Source organism: Aptenodytes forsteri, unplaced genomic scaffold, assembly GCF_000699145.1.
Source record: "Aptenodytes forsteri isolate BGI_AS27 unplaced genomic scaffold, ASM69914v1 Scaffold195, whole genome shotgun sequence".
In the NCBI taxonomy this organism is placed as follows: domain Eukaryota; kingdom Metazoa; phylum Chordata; class Aves; order Sphenisciformes; family Spheniscidae; genus Aptenodytes; species Aptenodytes forsteri.
The window spans coordinates 2217566-2235635 of NW_008795317.1; the positions used below are offsets into that span (position 1 = coordinate 2217566).

General features: G+C 39.5%; 1 protein-coding gene across 1 annotated transcript in view; it reads left to right on the forward strand.

Moving 5' to 3' along the window:
- The window catches only part of KCNH1 (potassium voltage-gated channel subfamily H member 1), a 202665-nt gene that overhangs the window by 20396 nt on the left and 164199 nt on the right, over positions 1–18070 (forward strand). Inside the window, exons 5-6 of the mRNA XM_009279630.2 lie at positions 2110–2228; positions 9558–9950. Coding sequence (XP_009277905.2) covers positions 2110–2228; positions 9558–9950 — 512 coding nt within the window. The remainder of the gene's footprint in view (positions 1–2109; positions 2229–9557; positions 9951–18070) is intronic.

Here is an 18070-nt window from a genome sequence, read left to right on the forward strand (position 1 = left end):
CCGCTCCGCTCACCAGCCACCCTGCCCGCCCCTCCCGCGGCACCCGTCCCCCGGGCCCGCCGCCACCAGCCACCCTGCCCGCCGCCCGCCCCCCCCCCCCCCCCCCCCCCCCCCCGGGCTTCCTCAGTCTGGATTTACATCACTGAAAATACACCGATGCTGATAGCCTTCTCCCATGGTCCTGTAAAACGGGAAGAAAACATAGTGGTGCTGGCATATAAGTTCTGCGAAAGCAAAGTTTTAGCTTGGTGTAAATTGCTGTAGCTGTGTTGGCTTTACAAAGGCTAGTCTGATTTATTTCAGCTGAAGACTAGCCATTATGAATGGTTTCTCCCACCTGAACTATTCTTTTAACCTCTGCTGGCTTTAGTCAGAAGGTAGTAAGGCCTTCAAGCCTTAGCCTATCAACTGTAGTTGGATTTCTTCATGTACAGTAGGGGAAGAATGCTCATTTATAAGTGTATCTTTTAAAAAACCCCAAACCCACCAAAACCCAACACCTTCCATGGAAATGTATTGTGAGAAATCAAATGCTTTGGGTCAGGTTTATAACAGATACAAACTAAACTCACTTGAGGTTCTGTCACATTGATTTATTTCTCTGAGAAATAGTCCTTTAGTATAGAGGCTAATCTTACATGGGTTTATCAGGAAAGGTCTGGCTTCCTGGATGGAAATCATTCGATCTACTTGTTGCTGAATACTGCCCGAAAGCGTTGGCTAATTCTACTCAACTTGGCTATTAAATTACCAGTGACAGACTTGTTTTAAAATGTGCTTTAAGGCATAAGAAAATCTTCCATTTTATTCTTGATATTGGAGAGGTATGATGAATTTGGTTCTCCCCTTTAATAAATGCATTGTTTTGCATATTCTTAAAAGAGAAAATGCTAAACTCTCTTTTCAGGTCTGCCCTGGAAAATCTTATTCAGTAGTGGATCCATGCAATTTATTTTTTGTGCTCACCTCTCAAATTACCAAATATGTTCCTGCAAGCTCCATCAAAATAAGATGTCAAGCAAGGATATGTTCAAAGTACTGGGCAGTATTTTAACCATCCGTGTTCCTGTATTTGTCACGGATCACTTGCAGGCTAAACTCCAGACTGGTCTTTAAAAACAGTCACTGCTAATAGTACCATTTCTTTTAGTGATGAAACCATAATGTGGAGGGAACTTTTTCCAGAATCAGGTTCTCATTAAGAACTGAATCTGCAAAGTGCTGAGCGTCCGCAGTTGGAGTAGGAGGTGAGACTGCTCAACAGTTCCCAGGTGGTGCTAGCATTTTTCAAGATTGGGACTAAATGCACTGATACTTTCCTTTCAGAGTACCAAAAATATCCAGATGTATACTCTGCCTGACTTTCTGTTATGGCAAAGTACTGCTTATAAAGATTATAGTTGTAACTAGCTCTTGTGACTGTCATTCAAGGCCTTCTGTTTTGAGGGGTATTTGAAATGACTGTAAAAAATATTCTGAATTAAAATCCAGCGTATGACTTCTCTGCCGGAAGCTGCTAAAGGTTTTATTAGAGTTCGAGAAAATCTATTTGTATATTTGTATATTTCCCCCTTTTGTTGAGAGAGGATGAAGTTAATGATTTTGTTTTGCTTTGTCTGCTCTGCTTTTTATTATCTTATGTATGTTTCTCTGCTTATGCCAGATCTATGCTTAATGCATCTGAGGCCAGATTCACTTCTGTTACAGGCAACTGTAATTTTCGTTGTGCGTGATTCTGGTCTTACATCTTCATTAGTCTGGAGTGTCTTCTGCAGTGCTGTGAGATCCAGATCTGGCCATTGGATTTAATAGAAGATTATTGTAAAGTGGACATTTATCCTTACAAAAGATGCAGTTCATGTAACAGCACTCTTGTAGAGCCACTGAATAGAAAGTCACTGCAGTCATGGGTTTTATTACTTTACCACCCTGGCACCTGTTTTGTGACTTGCTTTTATCTGGTACTTGGTTAAATTATACTGCCTTGTGGTCAGTATTAAAGCAGATTGCTCTGTTTTAACTTTTTTTTTTTTTAAGTTGCGGGAGGCTTTATGTAGTATACTTGCAGCTTTTTTTGGTAATGTGTATAATCTTCTATGTTTTCTCAAGGTTGGGGAAAGTTTGCTCGCTTGACCCGTGCCCTCACAAGCAGCCGAGGCGTGCTGCAGCAGCTTGCTCCGAGCGTGCAAAAAGGAGAGAACGTTCACAAGCATTCGCGACTTGCTGAGGTAATGTTTTCTTTCCCTGAGGAACCGTAAAGAAATGTTTTTAGCCTTTGTGGGTATGTTGTCTCTGTGTGAGCCAACCACTGTCTGTGCCCCTTGCCCTGGGAATCTGAAGCCTAGTGGCAGGCATGGGAGCTCAGAATATGGCACATGTGCTGTGAAATGTGTCCTGTGACAGTGGAATGGAAACAGGTGTCCAAAAGACTTCATGTAACCTAACTGCAGTGTTGTGTTCCATATCTCAGCAAAGTCTTATAATGGCATTAGTATTAAAGTAACTTTCTTGCTTAGTTTCCGTTCTTCTGAGGATCTCAATGTTAGTAGGATCTTGGACTATTCACTTGTGTAAAATTGAGGTGAGAAAAACTCAGGCTAGTACAGAAGGAAATTCTGGGGAATCCTTGACACAGTTGTTCTCTGCATTCATTCATGTCTAGTTCTTTTCCAGTGGGATCCCAATCCTGCTTTACAAACTGGTTAAAACATAAGTTTGAGTTACTGGTTTTATGGACAGAACAGCTGTAAGATGCCACAAGCAACACTGCAGACAGATTAGGAAGATGAAACCGTGTGATTTAAGTAGACTCTCAAAGTTTTGAGAAAAGCTCCAGGCAGAGAAGACTCCTTGAAGTACTTAGGGTTTTAGGGCTTTCGCCACGAGGGGGAGAGACTGTCCCAGGTTTCCTGTAGCTGTCTCCTGGGCCAGTAGCAGGGTGTCCCTGGTGTAAAAACAGTTTAGGGGAAGTCTTAATATGGTGTTAATGACAGCATGGCCAATATAACATGGCAATTCTGTATCACCTATTGCTGTGAATGCCATGGCAGTTGCTGTGACTCTTGTCAATAATTCTTAATCTTCCTGTGTAGCTGGAGGTGTAAGCCATTGATGGGCTCCAGGGGGTCTCCATATAGTCAGTACTCTGTTAGTTTTGCCCTGTATACGTCTTAGTTTCTATGCTAAATAAACAACTCCTGCCCAGGCCTGTGCTATTATAACATGTGATGATGAAATTCCCACGGACAGGAACTTACCTATTCAGTATTTAATACAGATGCACTCAAGAATGGAAAACTGTTTTCTGTTGGAGATACAGAAATAACATAGATCAGACTAGCACAGGGGAGGGGCAGACATTCACATGGACACTATACTGTAGGAATACCATGTGATTATCACATGTCCACGCTGAGGTGCCTTTAGTGTCCTGGAATTTGGAATAGTCTCCCTCCTAATCCTACTCAAGGCTTAGCATCAAATAATCCTTCCTTCTCTTTAGATGTCTACCTTTGAATTTTAGTTCATGCTAAAATGTAGGCAGAAGAATATAATGCTAAGGGTCAAAGGTTATTCTGGTTGGCTCAGGGAACCTCAGTGACTACACATTACTGAAGCTTCTTGCAAGCCAGTGTGCTCCACAAGTCTTTGCAAGTATTCTAACTGGCACAGCCAGTTGATTCATTACAAATAATAAAGGGCAAGCGTATAGTTTACATGTCTGAAATGAGTTTCTTTAATTGCCGACTGAATATTGCAGTCATTATTTTAAGAAGAACATTAGCCCCAACTGTGATGTTAGGTACCTTGTTGTGTATCTGCTGTAATTCCACTTAAGTCAATAGAACTACCCTAGAGAAAAGCAGAGTGCAGATACAGATACAGACAAGCCCACTTTTCTTCCTTTGAAGACATATGGGGTGCCAGGCTTCTTATTCTGGAACGATCTCTCAATAGTATTGAACATGGGATCTCTAAGTGTTCCCTGTTGTATTTTCAAATCTTTTTTTTTTTCCTTCATCTCTGCAGTAGCATATTTGAAATCTTAAGTTCAAATTAAAATTCATCCTTTTTCATCCTTTTTCTTTTTCTGCTCACTGTGGCATTTCACATCAATCATGTTTGCTCCAGAAGGCTCTTCATTTATTGAAATATTATTTGTGTTGCTCTTAGTTCTTTATCACTTATATTTTTGAATATCTGAGGAGCCAGTTGTGTCCTAGAACCTAAGTGGGGCAAGGTGTTGTACAGACACAAGACAGGAGCCTGCCACAGAAGTTTACAATTTCTTTTATTGTTTATGAAATACTAGTTTAAGAATGGTGTTAGTGGCAAACTACTTTGTTTTATCCACAGGCCATGGATAATACAAGCAGTGTCTATTAAACTTCAGTCTGACTTTTGCCAGTATGTGTAGATTTGTTTAGCCTGACTTCTCTAATAGCAGTCATATGAAAACTGCTTAAATTAATTATGCAATTGATGCAAGGGTGTTAGGTAACTCTGAGAGTACATTTTGCAATAAGAGTATAAAGTAATTGATATATTTCTGTGGCTTTATCACCAAGGAGCCGATTGTAGGAACCATTCTTCCTGGTCACTGCATAGTACACGTGTCGTCTGCACCTACGGAGTTAGCTGATGTATTCTGCATATTTACCAGGCAGTTCTGGGTAAACAAGATTGTGTCATAATTTAACAAATGCGATAGTTATGAGAAATAAAAGCAGAAAAATTATAATGGTGCTTAGCAGCACTGCTTAATAACGGAACTTCTGCCATTTTTTTTTTAAACCTTGTTTACCAGGGACTTATAACTGCCATTAAAATCTACTTCAGGTTGAGGCTTAGCACCTAGCCCTTGGCTTGGGAGCAATTTGTGTGGGTGCCTATGAAAACAAAAGCAAGGGAGAGTGAGAGAAAGCAAATATGTACAGTTGAAAACACAAAAGGGAGAGATTAAGCTGAAAATGAATGATTGTTTTTGTGGGGGTTTTTTCCCCAGTCATGCAGTCTTAAAAATAAATAAATCATTGTAACCACTTGTTGATGCACTTCTGTGAGTCCTGACTGGTGATATATTCACCATTTTTTAACAAATCTAGGATAATTTTTTTTTATTTTGTTATGTTAAAAAAATGAACACAGCCTTGTGAAACCCATGATGAAATTTGTCATTTCTGCTCTTGAAATAATATTCTCCGGCTTTAGAGAGCTATTAAAACATCATGCATCATTACCACAAATAATAAATGCGGATAATACAACCGTAGTGGCTGATGAATCATAAGTAATTGGAATAATACTTTCATTAATAACTTTCTGAAACAAATATTTCTTTTACTATGGTAAAACTGCATAATCAAGAAATCTTCCAAAACCAGGGCTGTTTCAGTTATTTAGAAAATTAGAGTAATGAAATATTTGTTCAGTGCACATGGGTGGAAGCTCAGCATATCGGTTTATATAGTTGTGTACATTTTCTTCATGATTACTTTTACATTCATCTCTTGGGGTTTTTTTTTTTTCCTCTCCAGGAGAAGTTCCTTTAGAAGCAGTTTGAATCTAGTTCGTTCATGTGGGTGGGTAACCACACTTGACTGCTTCAGCAAATATTGTGTTTCAGGTTGGCACTACTCTCCCTAGAGGCTGGAGTGCAGCAAGAGCACCTTGGAATAGGGCAGAAGGTACTTCTCTTTGCATCTACCTGGCTTTGCTATATGGTGCAGAGAGAGTGGGGTTTATAGCTCTTAATCTCTAGATGACCCAGGGGTAGACTGTGTGCGGCCCTTGGCGTGAAAGGTGGAGAAAAGAGCTCTCCTAACTTCCAGTGCAGCAACCTGACAAAACCTAGAGCTTTAGCACTAAGCTCTGTGGACCTCCTTCCCTTATTTCTGCACAGCAATGAGCTCTCTTGTTGTACTTAATGCTAAAAGCACATGCTTGTTCTCTGAGATAATTAAGCTTCGTTATAGGGTTTTTTTTCTTCCTTCAATGAAAAGAAGAGTTTGGTGCCTTTGAAAGCTCTTGGCTGGCAGTCCCGGAGGCTGCAAGATCTTTGCCAATCTGTAAAGTGAGTTGCCTTTCCCGGGAGAGGTAGCATGAGCTGGGACAGTGCCCTTCTTCCATCTCAAGCTGTGAAATGACAGTTCATCTCTCTAGCAATGCCAGCAAGATGGAGTGGTTTTACAAGGTGCGCGTTAGTGATGTAGTGAGAGGGAGCCAGGGCTAGAACTTGTCACCCCCACCCCACCCAAACAAAAGACTGGAGACACCCCAGGCTTGCTGCAGGTGGCTTTCCCCACCTTGCGAGTGATTGATATCCCTACGTCATTCCTTGATGCCCATCTGCTGCCCTGTCCCTGCCCCTTCTTTCAAGATTCACACACACACTGCTGGTGCACATCCTTCCACTGGAGACCAGCTGAAGCCATGGCCCTTGGTCACTTTAAATAGCCATTGGTAGAGCTTAACCAGAGACTCCAAGGTGGTAGTGGAAGTTCAAAAGACTTATTAATAAGGTCCCTAGCCATTCAGATAGTTTAGAGTACATTTACTTTCTAAATAAAAAGGGACGGAGACATCAATCCTTTTATTTTCCTGTTCTGTAGCCCTTTGAATCTCAAACAAGCTAGGGGAGAGTGCTTTGTACTTGGTGATGATATTTTGAAACACTGAAGCAGCAAAGTTGTTTATTTTCTTACCAAGTTGAAACTAGAGGTCTGTTCTTCTCTGCACTCAGTTCAGTTTTACATCCCTGCAGTTCCACTGGCTTTACTGTAATTTTTTTTGATTTACAGCAAAATAACGGACACCATAATTTCGCCCCTTCGTTATTGCCAAACAGAGATTGTTCTTGCCTTTGTTCCTATTATTCAGGTATATGGGAATACATTAGTACATTTTCCAGTAACTTTAGTTTGGATGATGCAAAATTTCCACAAGTTCTTGGAGTACAAAGAGACCAGTGGTGGCCAAAATGGAGTGAATTTTACAATTTTCAGCCTAGAACTTATGTATGTATATAAAAGAATCAATCTGACAAGAACTAACAAAACTATTTTTTTGGTGTTTCATGGTTGAAGTTCCTGTGCTGATTAGAATGATTACCAAAATGTTTGACTTTTTCATATAATATCAGAGGCTAAAAAAGTAAGCTTTAGGAGACGTGATTGCAAAAGAAGCAATTATGTTTTCAGCCTGCATTTAAGGGGTGATACAATCTCCCCACACTGGTAAGATCTCAGCATTAGAACTGGAATCCAGTTAACTGACTGAAAAATGTTACTAGGTGATAGAAAGTGCTTGGGTTTGCTGATCAGTTATTCCAGTGAGTGAATATTGCAGAGGAACCTCCTTGCCCAGTGAAGCATATTTCAGGCTTGGGATCTTATGTTAGGGCTGCTGCTGCTGCAAATCCTCATAAAAGCCAGTAGTAGCTCAGTGCTTTCCAACTGATTCAGGTACAGCTATGATGTTCAAAAAGGGGGGCAGGAGGTATTTGCAGTATTGATCTTGGGCTAGAACTTTTTTCGAGAAAAGACATCCTAACATTTGTCGCTGGGACTGCTGACAAGCCCTGAAGGGAACGATGCTCTGAGTACACATACTAACTCAGTACACAACCTGTGTCTCTTCCAGTCACTACCAGTGACTTCTGGGGACTGCATTGGCTGGCCAGTGCCTCCTGCAGAGAAGAAACTGCTTCTGTCTTGTGCTGCTTCCAGCTCTTCTCACCACAAGGCAACTTTATTTTTAATTTTTTTTTTGTAGTATGGAGAACCTGCATGAATCAGGGTCAGGAGTGGCAGAGTACTTAATACTGCAGTGGACTTGTCTGAGTCCTAGTTTGGTCTGCAAGGATTCTACTTAGGGGAAAATGTTCCTTTTCCCTTTTTGCTGTCATTCTAGAAACTCAGTGAAACAAAAATACCAAGTCCTCTTATTTTTTTCAAACTATTGATGCCTCTGTGCTAACATGCAGGTCTCTGAGCAGGTCATGCTACTTCTCTTCTGGAGAACATACTGGGCTGAAAGTCAGCAGGCTTGCAGCTCCTGCTGTCATTTACACATGTGCAAGGGACTGTGATATGACAGTGTCTGACCCCTGTTGTGCACAGGAGTAAGTGATTATGTGAGGTTCAAAGCAGCAGGGAACTTGATCTGAGGCTGTTTTGTCCAAGTAGGACTCTTGTAGCTGATTGTTTTCTTTTGTCCCCTTTGGCTTAATCTGTTGGAAAAAAGCCCACCAGTTCACAAAAAAAGAATAATAAAAAGCACTCAGAAAAGCCTGCAGATAAAAATCCGTGTCCAAATAATTGACGTTAAAAAAGCTGAGATAAGGAACATGAAAGGAAGACATCCTCCTATTATAGCTACGTTGTCTGATCTTTTCCCTGAGAAGGTGGCCATTTAATTTCCTTCTCTGCTCACTATTGCTCTGAACTATGATGTAAATAAATGTAAAAAAGGAACCATGCTCCTAAATAGTTCTCACAGGTTCTATGAGTTTGACATTAGCAAACACATCTCACTCGAGCAAACCTCCATCTTCCTTTCAGTTTTCACCCATAACTCATCCAGGTTAAATTTTATTTTAAAATTAACTTCTCTTTATTTGGAGACAGGTCCTTCATGTTGGTTTCACCCTCATGTATATCCATAGATGTAAACAAACACATTCTTGTTCATAGGTATGTAAAAGAAACTTTGGTTCCCAAGATTTATACTCATACTCTTTTTGCACTGGTGTGCAGAACTGGAAAGAGAGTAGACTTAAAATGGGCAGCATTGATCGAGATTGCAGTTATGCAAAACACCTGGAGCATGTGCTCAGCTTGAGGCCCAGGGTTTAAAACATGCTGACAGATCATGTTTTGCTGCAGAGCTTTTTTGAATTCAGACCTAACTGCGTTGTAACTTGACTGTACACCATCAGATGGTGAAGACACTGATCTTCTCTCAATGAAAAGTTAAAGTTCAAAATGAGTTTATTGAGGCTAATGATAGTTATCCATGGGCTTTGGTCCTGCACGGCCCATAGAAGAGGAACAAAGCCCTGTGCATTCATAACAGATTGTAGTATAAGACTATTTCAGATACAGTATAGTGAACAATTAAATAGACAATGTGGAGAAGCAATGTGGTCCAGTGGTCCCGGTGCTGGACTGGAACTCAGAAGTTGCAGTATTGTTCCTGGTTTTGCCATTGATTTCTATTTGCAACCGCCTTCCTGCCCATCATTTATCTGTCTCATCTGTTTAGACTGCTGAAGGAGCTGTCTCTTCTTTATATGACTTGGAGACCCAGCACATTAGGCTTAGTGTCAAAAAATAATGAATGGCATTAAAAGAAACAACAACTGTTCTTAGGTTGATGTTGATTTGTTTAACAGAATACTTATCCTGACTTGCTTACCATTTGGTGGTGATAAAAGGAGTTAATGGACATGCATTTTTATCAGCTGTTGTACTGAGCTTGAGAATCTACAATGTGAAAAATAACGTGAAAAAAATTAAGCATGTTTTCTTTTTCTCCTGAAATCTCTGTGACTACAGGTACTGCAGCTGGGCTCTGAAATCCTCCCGCAGTACAAACAAGAGGCACCAAAGACTCCGCCGCATATAATTTTGCATTATTGCGTTTTCAAGACTACCTGGGACTGGATCATCTTGATTTTAACCTTCTACACTGCTATTTTGGTCCCTTACAATGTCTCCTTTAAAACCAAACAGAACAATGTGGCATGGCTAGTAGTCGACAGCATTGTAGATGTAATTTTTTTGGTAGACATTGTGCTTAATTTCCATACCACCTTTGTGGGGCCAGCAGGAGAGGTGATCTCTGACCCGAAGCTGATTCGCATGAATTACTTGAAGACCTGGTTTGTGATCGATCTGCTCTCATGCTTGCCGTATGATGTCATCAATGCATTTGAGAATGTCGATGAGGTCAGTATACTAGTTCCACTTCCATACATTAATTATTACTTAATGGTTGGGGGGAGGGGGAGGGAGAGAAGAAAGAAATGTATGCTTTTCAATATATTGAATTAGTGTACATATGTCTCTAGTAGCTGCCCTCAGCCCATGTAGAAGTTTGCTTAGGAGTCCTAGCCAGAAGGGTCCATCTTTAACTGCGCTGGGAGAGGCTGAGGTTTTTGGTGTCAGAAATCCGTGTTTATCTTCCTTCATTCTACATCCTCAGAGTACAGGAGGACAGGCAGAGCAGAAAGCAGAACCTCTGTACAGCACTGAGGAAAACTGCTTCATCTGACTTAGCACGAATAGCTTGAACTGGTGTGTCAAGATAGTTTCTTGGGGCAGGGTTCTCTTGCTTTCACTGTTGACCGAACTGGGTATGTCCACTAATGGCAATTCTTCACATGAACAATTGGAAAGTATAATACACTTTTCTCAGCTGCTTCTAATACAATATAGCAGGTGGCAGAGGCAAGCAGTGACTCACTAAATCTTCTTAGACCACCAGAAAGTACTGTGTGGGTATGTGGTGATCCATGCAGCATTGTTTGGCAACAGTTGTTTCAGAGGAAGGTGAAGCAATTGAAGATGCTGTTTTGACACTTGTTTGGTAATTCCATAATTAGAAGAAAGGATAAGGAGAAATCTGGAAATCTAGACTCCTTCTTAATTCTTGCTCATTTCTTTGGGAACAGGTTACAAACCAGCAAAAGGACTAACATTCAGATGCTTAAAACCACAATACTACCCCGTTTTAACTGCTTGTTCTCCTACTGGATCAGGCTGCCAAGAAAATATTCCTAAACGAAATATATTAAGGTTCCATGCCTAAATAGTTCAGACAGTTAATGAATTGTTAATAAAATCTTAGAGGATTCCAGCAGTCCACTTTTTAATTACATGTTATAAAATCTGTACCATCAAATAATTATGTGTCTGTATTTATCTGTGACACATGCTAAACCTGTAACATACATACACATCTCATCAGTGCTTAGTATTTAATTTTTAGCCTGTAAAATTTAGTTTTTATGAGTTCCTTTAAAATATGCCCATGTTATAAAGGACAATGTAGCTATTAAAAGAAAATTATGCCAGGTGAAATATCTGGGTAAAAGCATAAAACTGCATTACTTTCATAAAAATACACTATACGGGTTTTTATCAAATATAAAGTATTTAAAGTATTTTGCTCAATGACTTGAGGACAAGTAGGCAAACTATTGGATGCAGTAGAAAAAACATAATGTTATTTGATATTTAATTCCCTAGAGAGGTTTTCATTTTATATAAAGCTGCAGACTGAAATAACACAGATGAGATCAAGCAAAAAAGCCTTGTGAGACCTGTCCTTAAATATTTGGTTGTCTGAAAAAGGACCCAGGCTGCAAATTATTGTGCAGGGCTTTCACATATTACTTTGCCATGGCACTGATAAAGCAATGGAAGGAGTGGCCATGTGTCATTTTCTGACATTTAGCCTGAAAGATTAAAAAAAAAAAAAAAATTTAAAAAAAAGCAAGAGGGAGAAAAAAAAGGAAGGAAGCTTTTCTCACCCGCTGCAGATAGTAGCAACCTGCTGATGATTTTGCTGGAGGAATATTTCATAACTATAGACTGTTGATGTGACCTACAGAACATCCCTGAGGAAAATGTCTATACCAGTAGCTGTGACAACCCTTGAGCTGAGCACAGGCGCTCTCAGACTCATGGTAGCAATTCTGCAGAGAAATTCTTGTTGTGTGAGTTTGAATTTCTTCAGAGTCTCTGTCGCAGTGTTGCCTTGTAACAGTGAGGAGCTGATTGGTACTTCAGTTTTCCTATGGCTCTTCAACAGTCTCCTTAATCAGTATAACAGTGTTAGTTTTAGTTATTCTAGCTATTGTGCCTAAGGAAAAGAATATTTTCTTGATGCTATCCTTTCAAGACTCTTCGTCTCTATTTCCCCAAGTGGGTTCTGTCATTTAGCTGGTATAAATCATTGTAGGGTTGTTAGAGCAGAGTTGCCACTGGTGTAAATTGCTGTACTTCTATTAAGGGCTCATACACTGGTTTACAGGACCTGAGGGGATTTGCCAGCAATGCCAGCAGAATAACGTAGTGCACATCAGGTGGGGATTTAGGACAGTATATGCTGATCACTGTTTCATCAACTGCCTGTAGAGAGAAAGATAACCTTTTATTAAAGAAGAGGGAAAAAAAAGCCACATTCAGGGTGTCTTGAAAGTAGAAAGGCTTTGCCTTTTATCTTCTTCTCTGTTGTGCAGAGCGTTGCCTTGTGGGTCAACACCCTTTCTTTCAAACTTGCTGGTTTAAATTTTACCTGTCTCTCACCCTGGATTACACACCATATTACTTCACAGTTGGATTAAGTCAGCTGTGAGGCTGCGCTGCTCAAGTTATAAGTAGCCGAACTGGATTGTTATCTGTGTGTCACTTTGATTTTGCTAAAGGGAATTCCCTTGGAGCCATGAGGCTGGAGTTAGTAGGTGGCCATGGCTGCTGCAGGGATTTTTTTTTTCAGTCCTAATGTGAATACTCTTAAAAAAATTGCAAGAGATTAAATGATACCCAGTGTCAACAGTGGTGATAAAATGAGATGAAGAATATTTCCTGTTTCAATGTTTTCCATATATGATTTTAAACAGGAGGAAATAGAATCCTGGCTTTGTTGCAGTCCTTCTAGTGAAGGGGGACTGGGGCAGGTGGAAGCTCAGTTTTTTCTGCCTGCTGTCATTCTCTCTTAAAAGAAACATCACTGAAGACACTGAGGATGTCATGGAGGAACTAACTTGACAAGTCAATTTGTTTTTAAGAATGCCGTAATTACTGTGGTGGAGACGAATTGATTTGCAAGGGATACAGGACCTGGAGCTGAAGAAGTAAAAAGCTGTTTATATAGAGTGTTGAGGCTCTGGGTAATTTTGGGACTGTCCCATCACTTAGCTCTTGGTAGATTAATAGTGAAATCATTTTTGTCATCTTTAAAGTGATCCACTAATGTAAGATTAATTATAACATATGAAACTAGAGTTGATCAATATTTTTGACAAGCAGATACTAATTTTAAAAAATTCTGATATTGAATTTCTTTTCTATTTTGAAGTAACTTTTTGTTTTTCAATTTACTTCACTATTCCATTATAAGATACAATGGAAAATATTTTCTTGAAACAAAACCGAGTGTAACTTCTGTGTTTTTCAGGCAATTTCAAAATTCTTTGGGTTTGTTGCAGTTTGGAGCATTGGTATATTTTCAATTCACATTTTTTAATATAATTGAAATTCCAGTTTCCTCTCTGCACTGTTGAGAATATTTTTGTCCACAAAAATACTTTGAATTCATTAACTATTAATCAATACAACTATTAATAACGACAATTAATACAAGAGGCACTTAGGTATGAATAGCCACATTCTACAGATGGAAGAGGAAAGAAAAAACATTAATGTCTTTGTTCAAGACCATAGAATTAAATATGAGACTGTATGAAGCTTCTGATCTCAAGTGCTGTGCTCAAAGAGACAGTACAGTATCTCATATTCAGACATGAACAGAATTCAACAAATGAAGGAACGAATAGCTGTAGAGAAATTTCCATTGTTACCCAAATGAAAGAAAAGTTATAAATGTTTCTCCTGGCTTTTCTATATGTGAAGCTAATTATACAATCAAATACAAATTACTGTCTTGCCCTGCCACAGAACTTCACGAAAAGAAAATATTCTACTGATTGATGAATCAACTTAATGCAAGGCTTAGACTTTCTACTGTTAAGACAATATATCATGCTGTAGTATAGTCTGAGTAAGAAAAGAAAGTATTGCTCTACAATTTACACAGCCCTTAAAACATGTGGTATTAGTCTCTTTTGAATTTGAATGATCACAATAACATTTGTCAGTAATCCTTTACAGTAATTAGTATTATTCCTCACTTAAGAAAATACCACCTACTTTGGGGGATAATGTTATCTTTTTGTGTTCAGACATCAATCAGTAGATTTAATAAAAAACAGGCTTAAAGAAAATGCCACAATTTTTGCCAAGGACAATGCAATTGAAGACTTTGAATGCCAAAGGCAAGTTGAAGCATATTTTTGCAGTGTTAGCTTGAGCAATTTTGCACTGTGGTTTTCAGCCATAATACCATAAGATGTAATTTATATTGGAAAAAATTTGACTTATTACATGTGACACTGTTGTTGTGAAATCTCATGGTAGGAGTGGAATCCAGTCATGTCACCACCATACAAATCTCTCAAATAGGGAGTTTGTAGTAGTAATTGCCATCCGTATGTGAACAGAACACTATGATCAATTGTTGGCTGATGCCAAATTGAGAACCATATATCACTCTTATTAGGTGAGGTAGAAGAGAAATAAATGCTTAGTAAAAGATCATCAGGAAAGATGTATTCAATATAAATGATCTAGTGTTCACTTAAGTGGATGAGTAAGAGAGAAGCTAGCATGTAGGCAAAGAAGGTATACAGCTTTGAAAGGACAAAATTTATGATGGTAAGAAAAGTCCCAGAAAAAACACAATACAGAAGTAATAGCAGTAAATTAAGCTATTTAGTGCTAAGTGAGCATGGTGTAGCTGGAAAGTAAACAGTGAGTTGTGAGAGAGGAAAAAATGAATGTGTTGCTGGTCAGATTGTTGGCAACTCTCTGAGGCAGTACTTTTGCAATAGATTAATTTAAACCTTATTAGTGGAATAATCTCTCATCCTTATACAAATTAGCTATCTAGGAATTACTGAAGTAGCTACACTGAAAAGCATGCAACTTCCCTAGACTTGTTTTACCATTTGCTTGCAATAAGGGACAAAGGAATAAATTATCATATTTATAGTTTTATGGAATAAACAGGGGTCCATAAAGAAAGATTTTTGTTTAGATGAATTTTGCAAACTGGAAAATAGAATTTTTAAACTCTTTTAAACTGCAAACAGCTGTATAATATGAAATCTGTTTGAAACAGTGTGTAATTCACCTCTCTTATTTGGATCTGTCCAATTAGGCAGTACTGTGTTTTGCATGTGAATCTATTGATAAATCTGGTAATGAATGTATATTTTTCTGTGGCTAATTAAAATTAAAGTAGCCATAACCTACTTTCTATGTAATGCTTACAACAAAGCAGCTAAGTATCACAGAGTATGATCCAGGCATAGAGGAAATGTCAGCAAATTGTGGTTCTTGGACGTGATGAAAGTACGTGAGAAGGGATTAGTGAGACTGCCCGGACTGGGTGACTCCTTACCGGTCCTCCTGGGGAAGAATCAAGCAACTGGGTTGCTGTACCCAGGTGGGGCAGTGGAAGGGCTGGAGCACGGGCCTTGGGTTGGGGGGTGTGGTGGTGGTGGAGGTTTACTTGGTTGGGTGTTCCTTTGTGAGAGACCCCTGAGAAATAGGGCAAAGCCCAAGGGAGATGTGTCCTCCGGGCTGTAGCCTGCCAGAGGCCCTTGGAGCAAGGCTAGGGGGGGTTGTTGGTGTGGCTCCTAGGTGGTGTTGGGACCTTCAGGAGGAGCCTGGGGGCCTTGACCTGCAGAAGAAGGGGAGCACAAAAGAAAGGAAAGGTGGTCACGGAGGAGGAGTGCTGCTTGTCTGACTTTTGTAGGTGTGTCTGTACTGCAGCATGGCCCCAAGGAGCTGTGCCAGGCAGGAATTATGCCTTAACAGGCAGGTAGGTGGAAGGAGTATTTGGGGAAGTGCAAATGGGGTAAAGCAGATTCCTGGGGTAAAGCGGACTGCCAGGATATAAACCAGGGAGGCAAAGAAGCACTTACTGTTCACAGTCTCTTGAGGACTTGATTCAGGGTGTCTCTCTTCTTTGTCTACGTTTTTTTTTTTTCCTCCTTTTTTTTTTTTTTCAATCAAATGTGAGTTTCTCCAACTTCCCTCCTTAAAAATCAAATATGAGTTTCTCCAACTTCCCTCCTTAAAAAACCAACCTCCATGCTACTAATGAAGTGCCTCTTTTATGCTACCCTCTGAAGGGCAGGCTGCCTTTTCCCCCCAAGTCCTCTGTTTTCCAAATTGTGTTGGTGTATATAGGCCCGCAGAGCTCTTCTGCCATTTAACCCACTTAGGGTCAATTCTTTCCTCTACTTCAAGCCTGCTTAAAGTGTTTCGTTAATTTAAATTCTGCTTGTTTCCCTGGTCTGTCTCAGGTTCATACACCTGGGTGGCTCTGAGACATCTACACTGTCTGCTGATGGGTAGCCCCTCCCAAAAGAGAATACCAGAGAAGGATGTGTTGCTGTGTCCCTGCCTAACACCTACTCTGTAGGTTCTGCTGTGGCTGTTAAGATGCCAGTTAGTTCCTCTTCTGCGCTACTAATGTTCAGATTAGTCTTTTTGCTAAGTCACAGATAAGTAAAGGTGTTATTGGGTTTCAGGGCTACTTCTTCATAGCTTTGAAAAGCGTGACATGATTTATCATACTGATAGAGAATAGTAGTCTACATAAGCTATTCAATCTGTATAAGGCTAGAAGAATTAAAACACTGAATTACATTTTCAGTGATAATGTATGGTGATAGCCTTTGTCCAAGAAGGAGAGCTAATTGAATATGTTAGATTCTGAATTATTTCAAAAAGCTGCTGTTAGAGTGATACTTACACTGCATATAAAGGGAAGCATGTTTCAGAGACGGGGATCAGTTACTCCATTCTTTTTCCCCCATTCAGAATACTTGTATCGATCTGAGGCAGAAAGTCAGATGAGATGGCAAAGGGTATTTATTTGAGTAGCTAAATGGTTGCTTTATAGTCTATTTCATATTAGGGATTGGATTAGAATTGGAAAGATGGAGTGGTATTAGATGCCAGTAACACTAAATCTTATTTGGGTGTTTTGCCTCTTTGAGATAAGTAAAAAGCTTCTGAAACTAACGGCTTCTTCGAATCGGAAGCATTGGGAAGCAGATTGCTGTCTGTTGGGGTAAATTTTTTATTTGTTAGTGTGGAAAGTGGGATTTCTTTAGATTACTTATGTGTTATCTTTATCCTTGTTCTTCCTCTCAAAGTAAAAAAAAGAGTTTGTTTCCTGAGTGTTATGTGTATGTGTGTAAGGCAAGCATGGGCATAGTTTTATAAATGAAAAATCACCCTTTCCCTCTCTTCTCATACCCTGTGCTTTTATACATGAATTATTGCTGTTTCTCCCTCGATTCTAACCAAGCTTGCAGATGTCTGACTAAAATAAGCTTTGTGAGTCTAGAGATCTGCTTTTTTCAGTGCTGAAAACCACAGCAGTAACCAGAGGGTTTAGATATTGATTTAGACCTGTGCGCATAACGTTGTCTCATCTGTTGGCTGCTAAATATGGCAATCTGTAGGAAAGGTCATGTTCTCAGACCTAATTAAGAAAATCAGAAGAGGCAAATGACAGAAATGAGAAGTCCTAATAATGACCTGACAGGGCTGCCATGTTACTGCAGGTAGGCAGAGCCAAGCTGCGGCACAGCTGACTTCAGAATCAAATGTCAAGAAAGGCGGCAGTGCTTTCCATGGCTCTTGCCTCACTTGTGGTAGTGATAATTTCAGGTCATTGTCTCCCTTTTTTGGATAATTAGTTTATTTTTTTGTTCTGTTTCTTTCTCATTCTTTTAATGGTTAGCTTTTAGTCTCCTGCATCTCCCTTTAGTTGAGATGAAGCCAGAACTTTAGCAGTTACATGAGAGAGGAAAGTGCTGGAAAACTTAGAACAGATTTGTGTCAATACTGAGTATTTCTCTTTTTTAAAATAGATAGTAGGTAGGAAGGAATTATACTTCCTTTGGGCCTAGAAAAAACCCTTAATGCTTGGGTTAAGTGCATTTTCTTTCTGTACACATGGAAAGTAAATAATGGCCTAAAAAGTGAATATTGTCATGCAGATTGAATCTATTACTGAAGTGCTAGCGTTCTATATAGCTATAGGAGGTGGGATGAAAGTTGCATTTTAGTTCTTTTCGGAAGTTGTTTATCCTACATCTTGTTTGGAAGGGAAAATGAATTATTTCTCATGGGTTTTTTTTTGCTGTAGTTAATTTTTATTGCTGTTCTTTAAACAATTTGTATTTTGTTTTTTTCTAGGT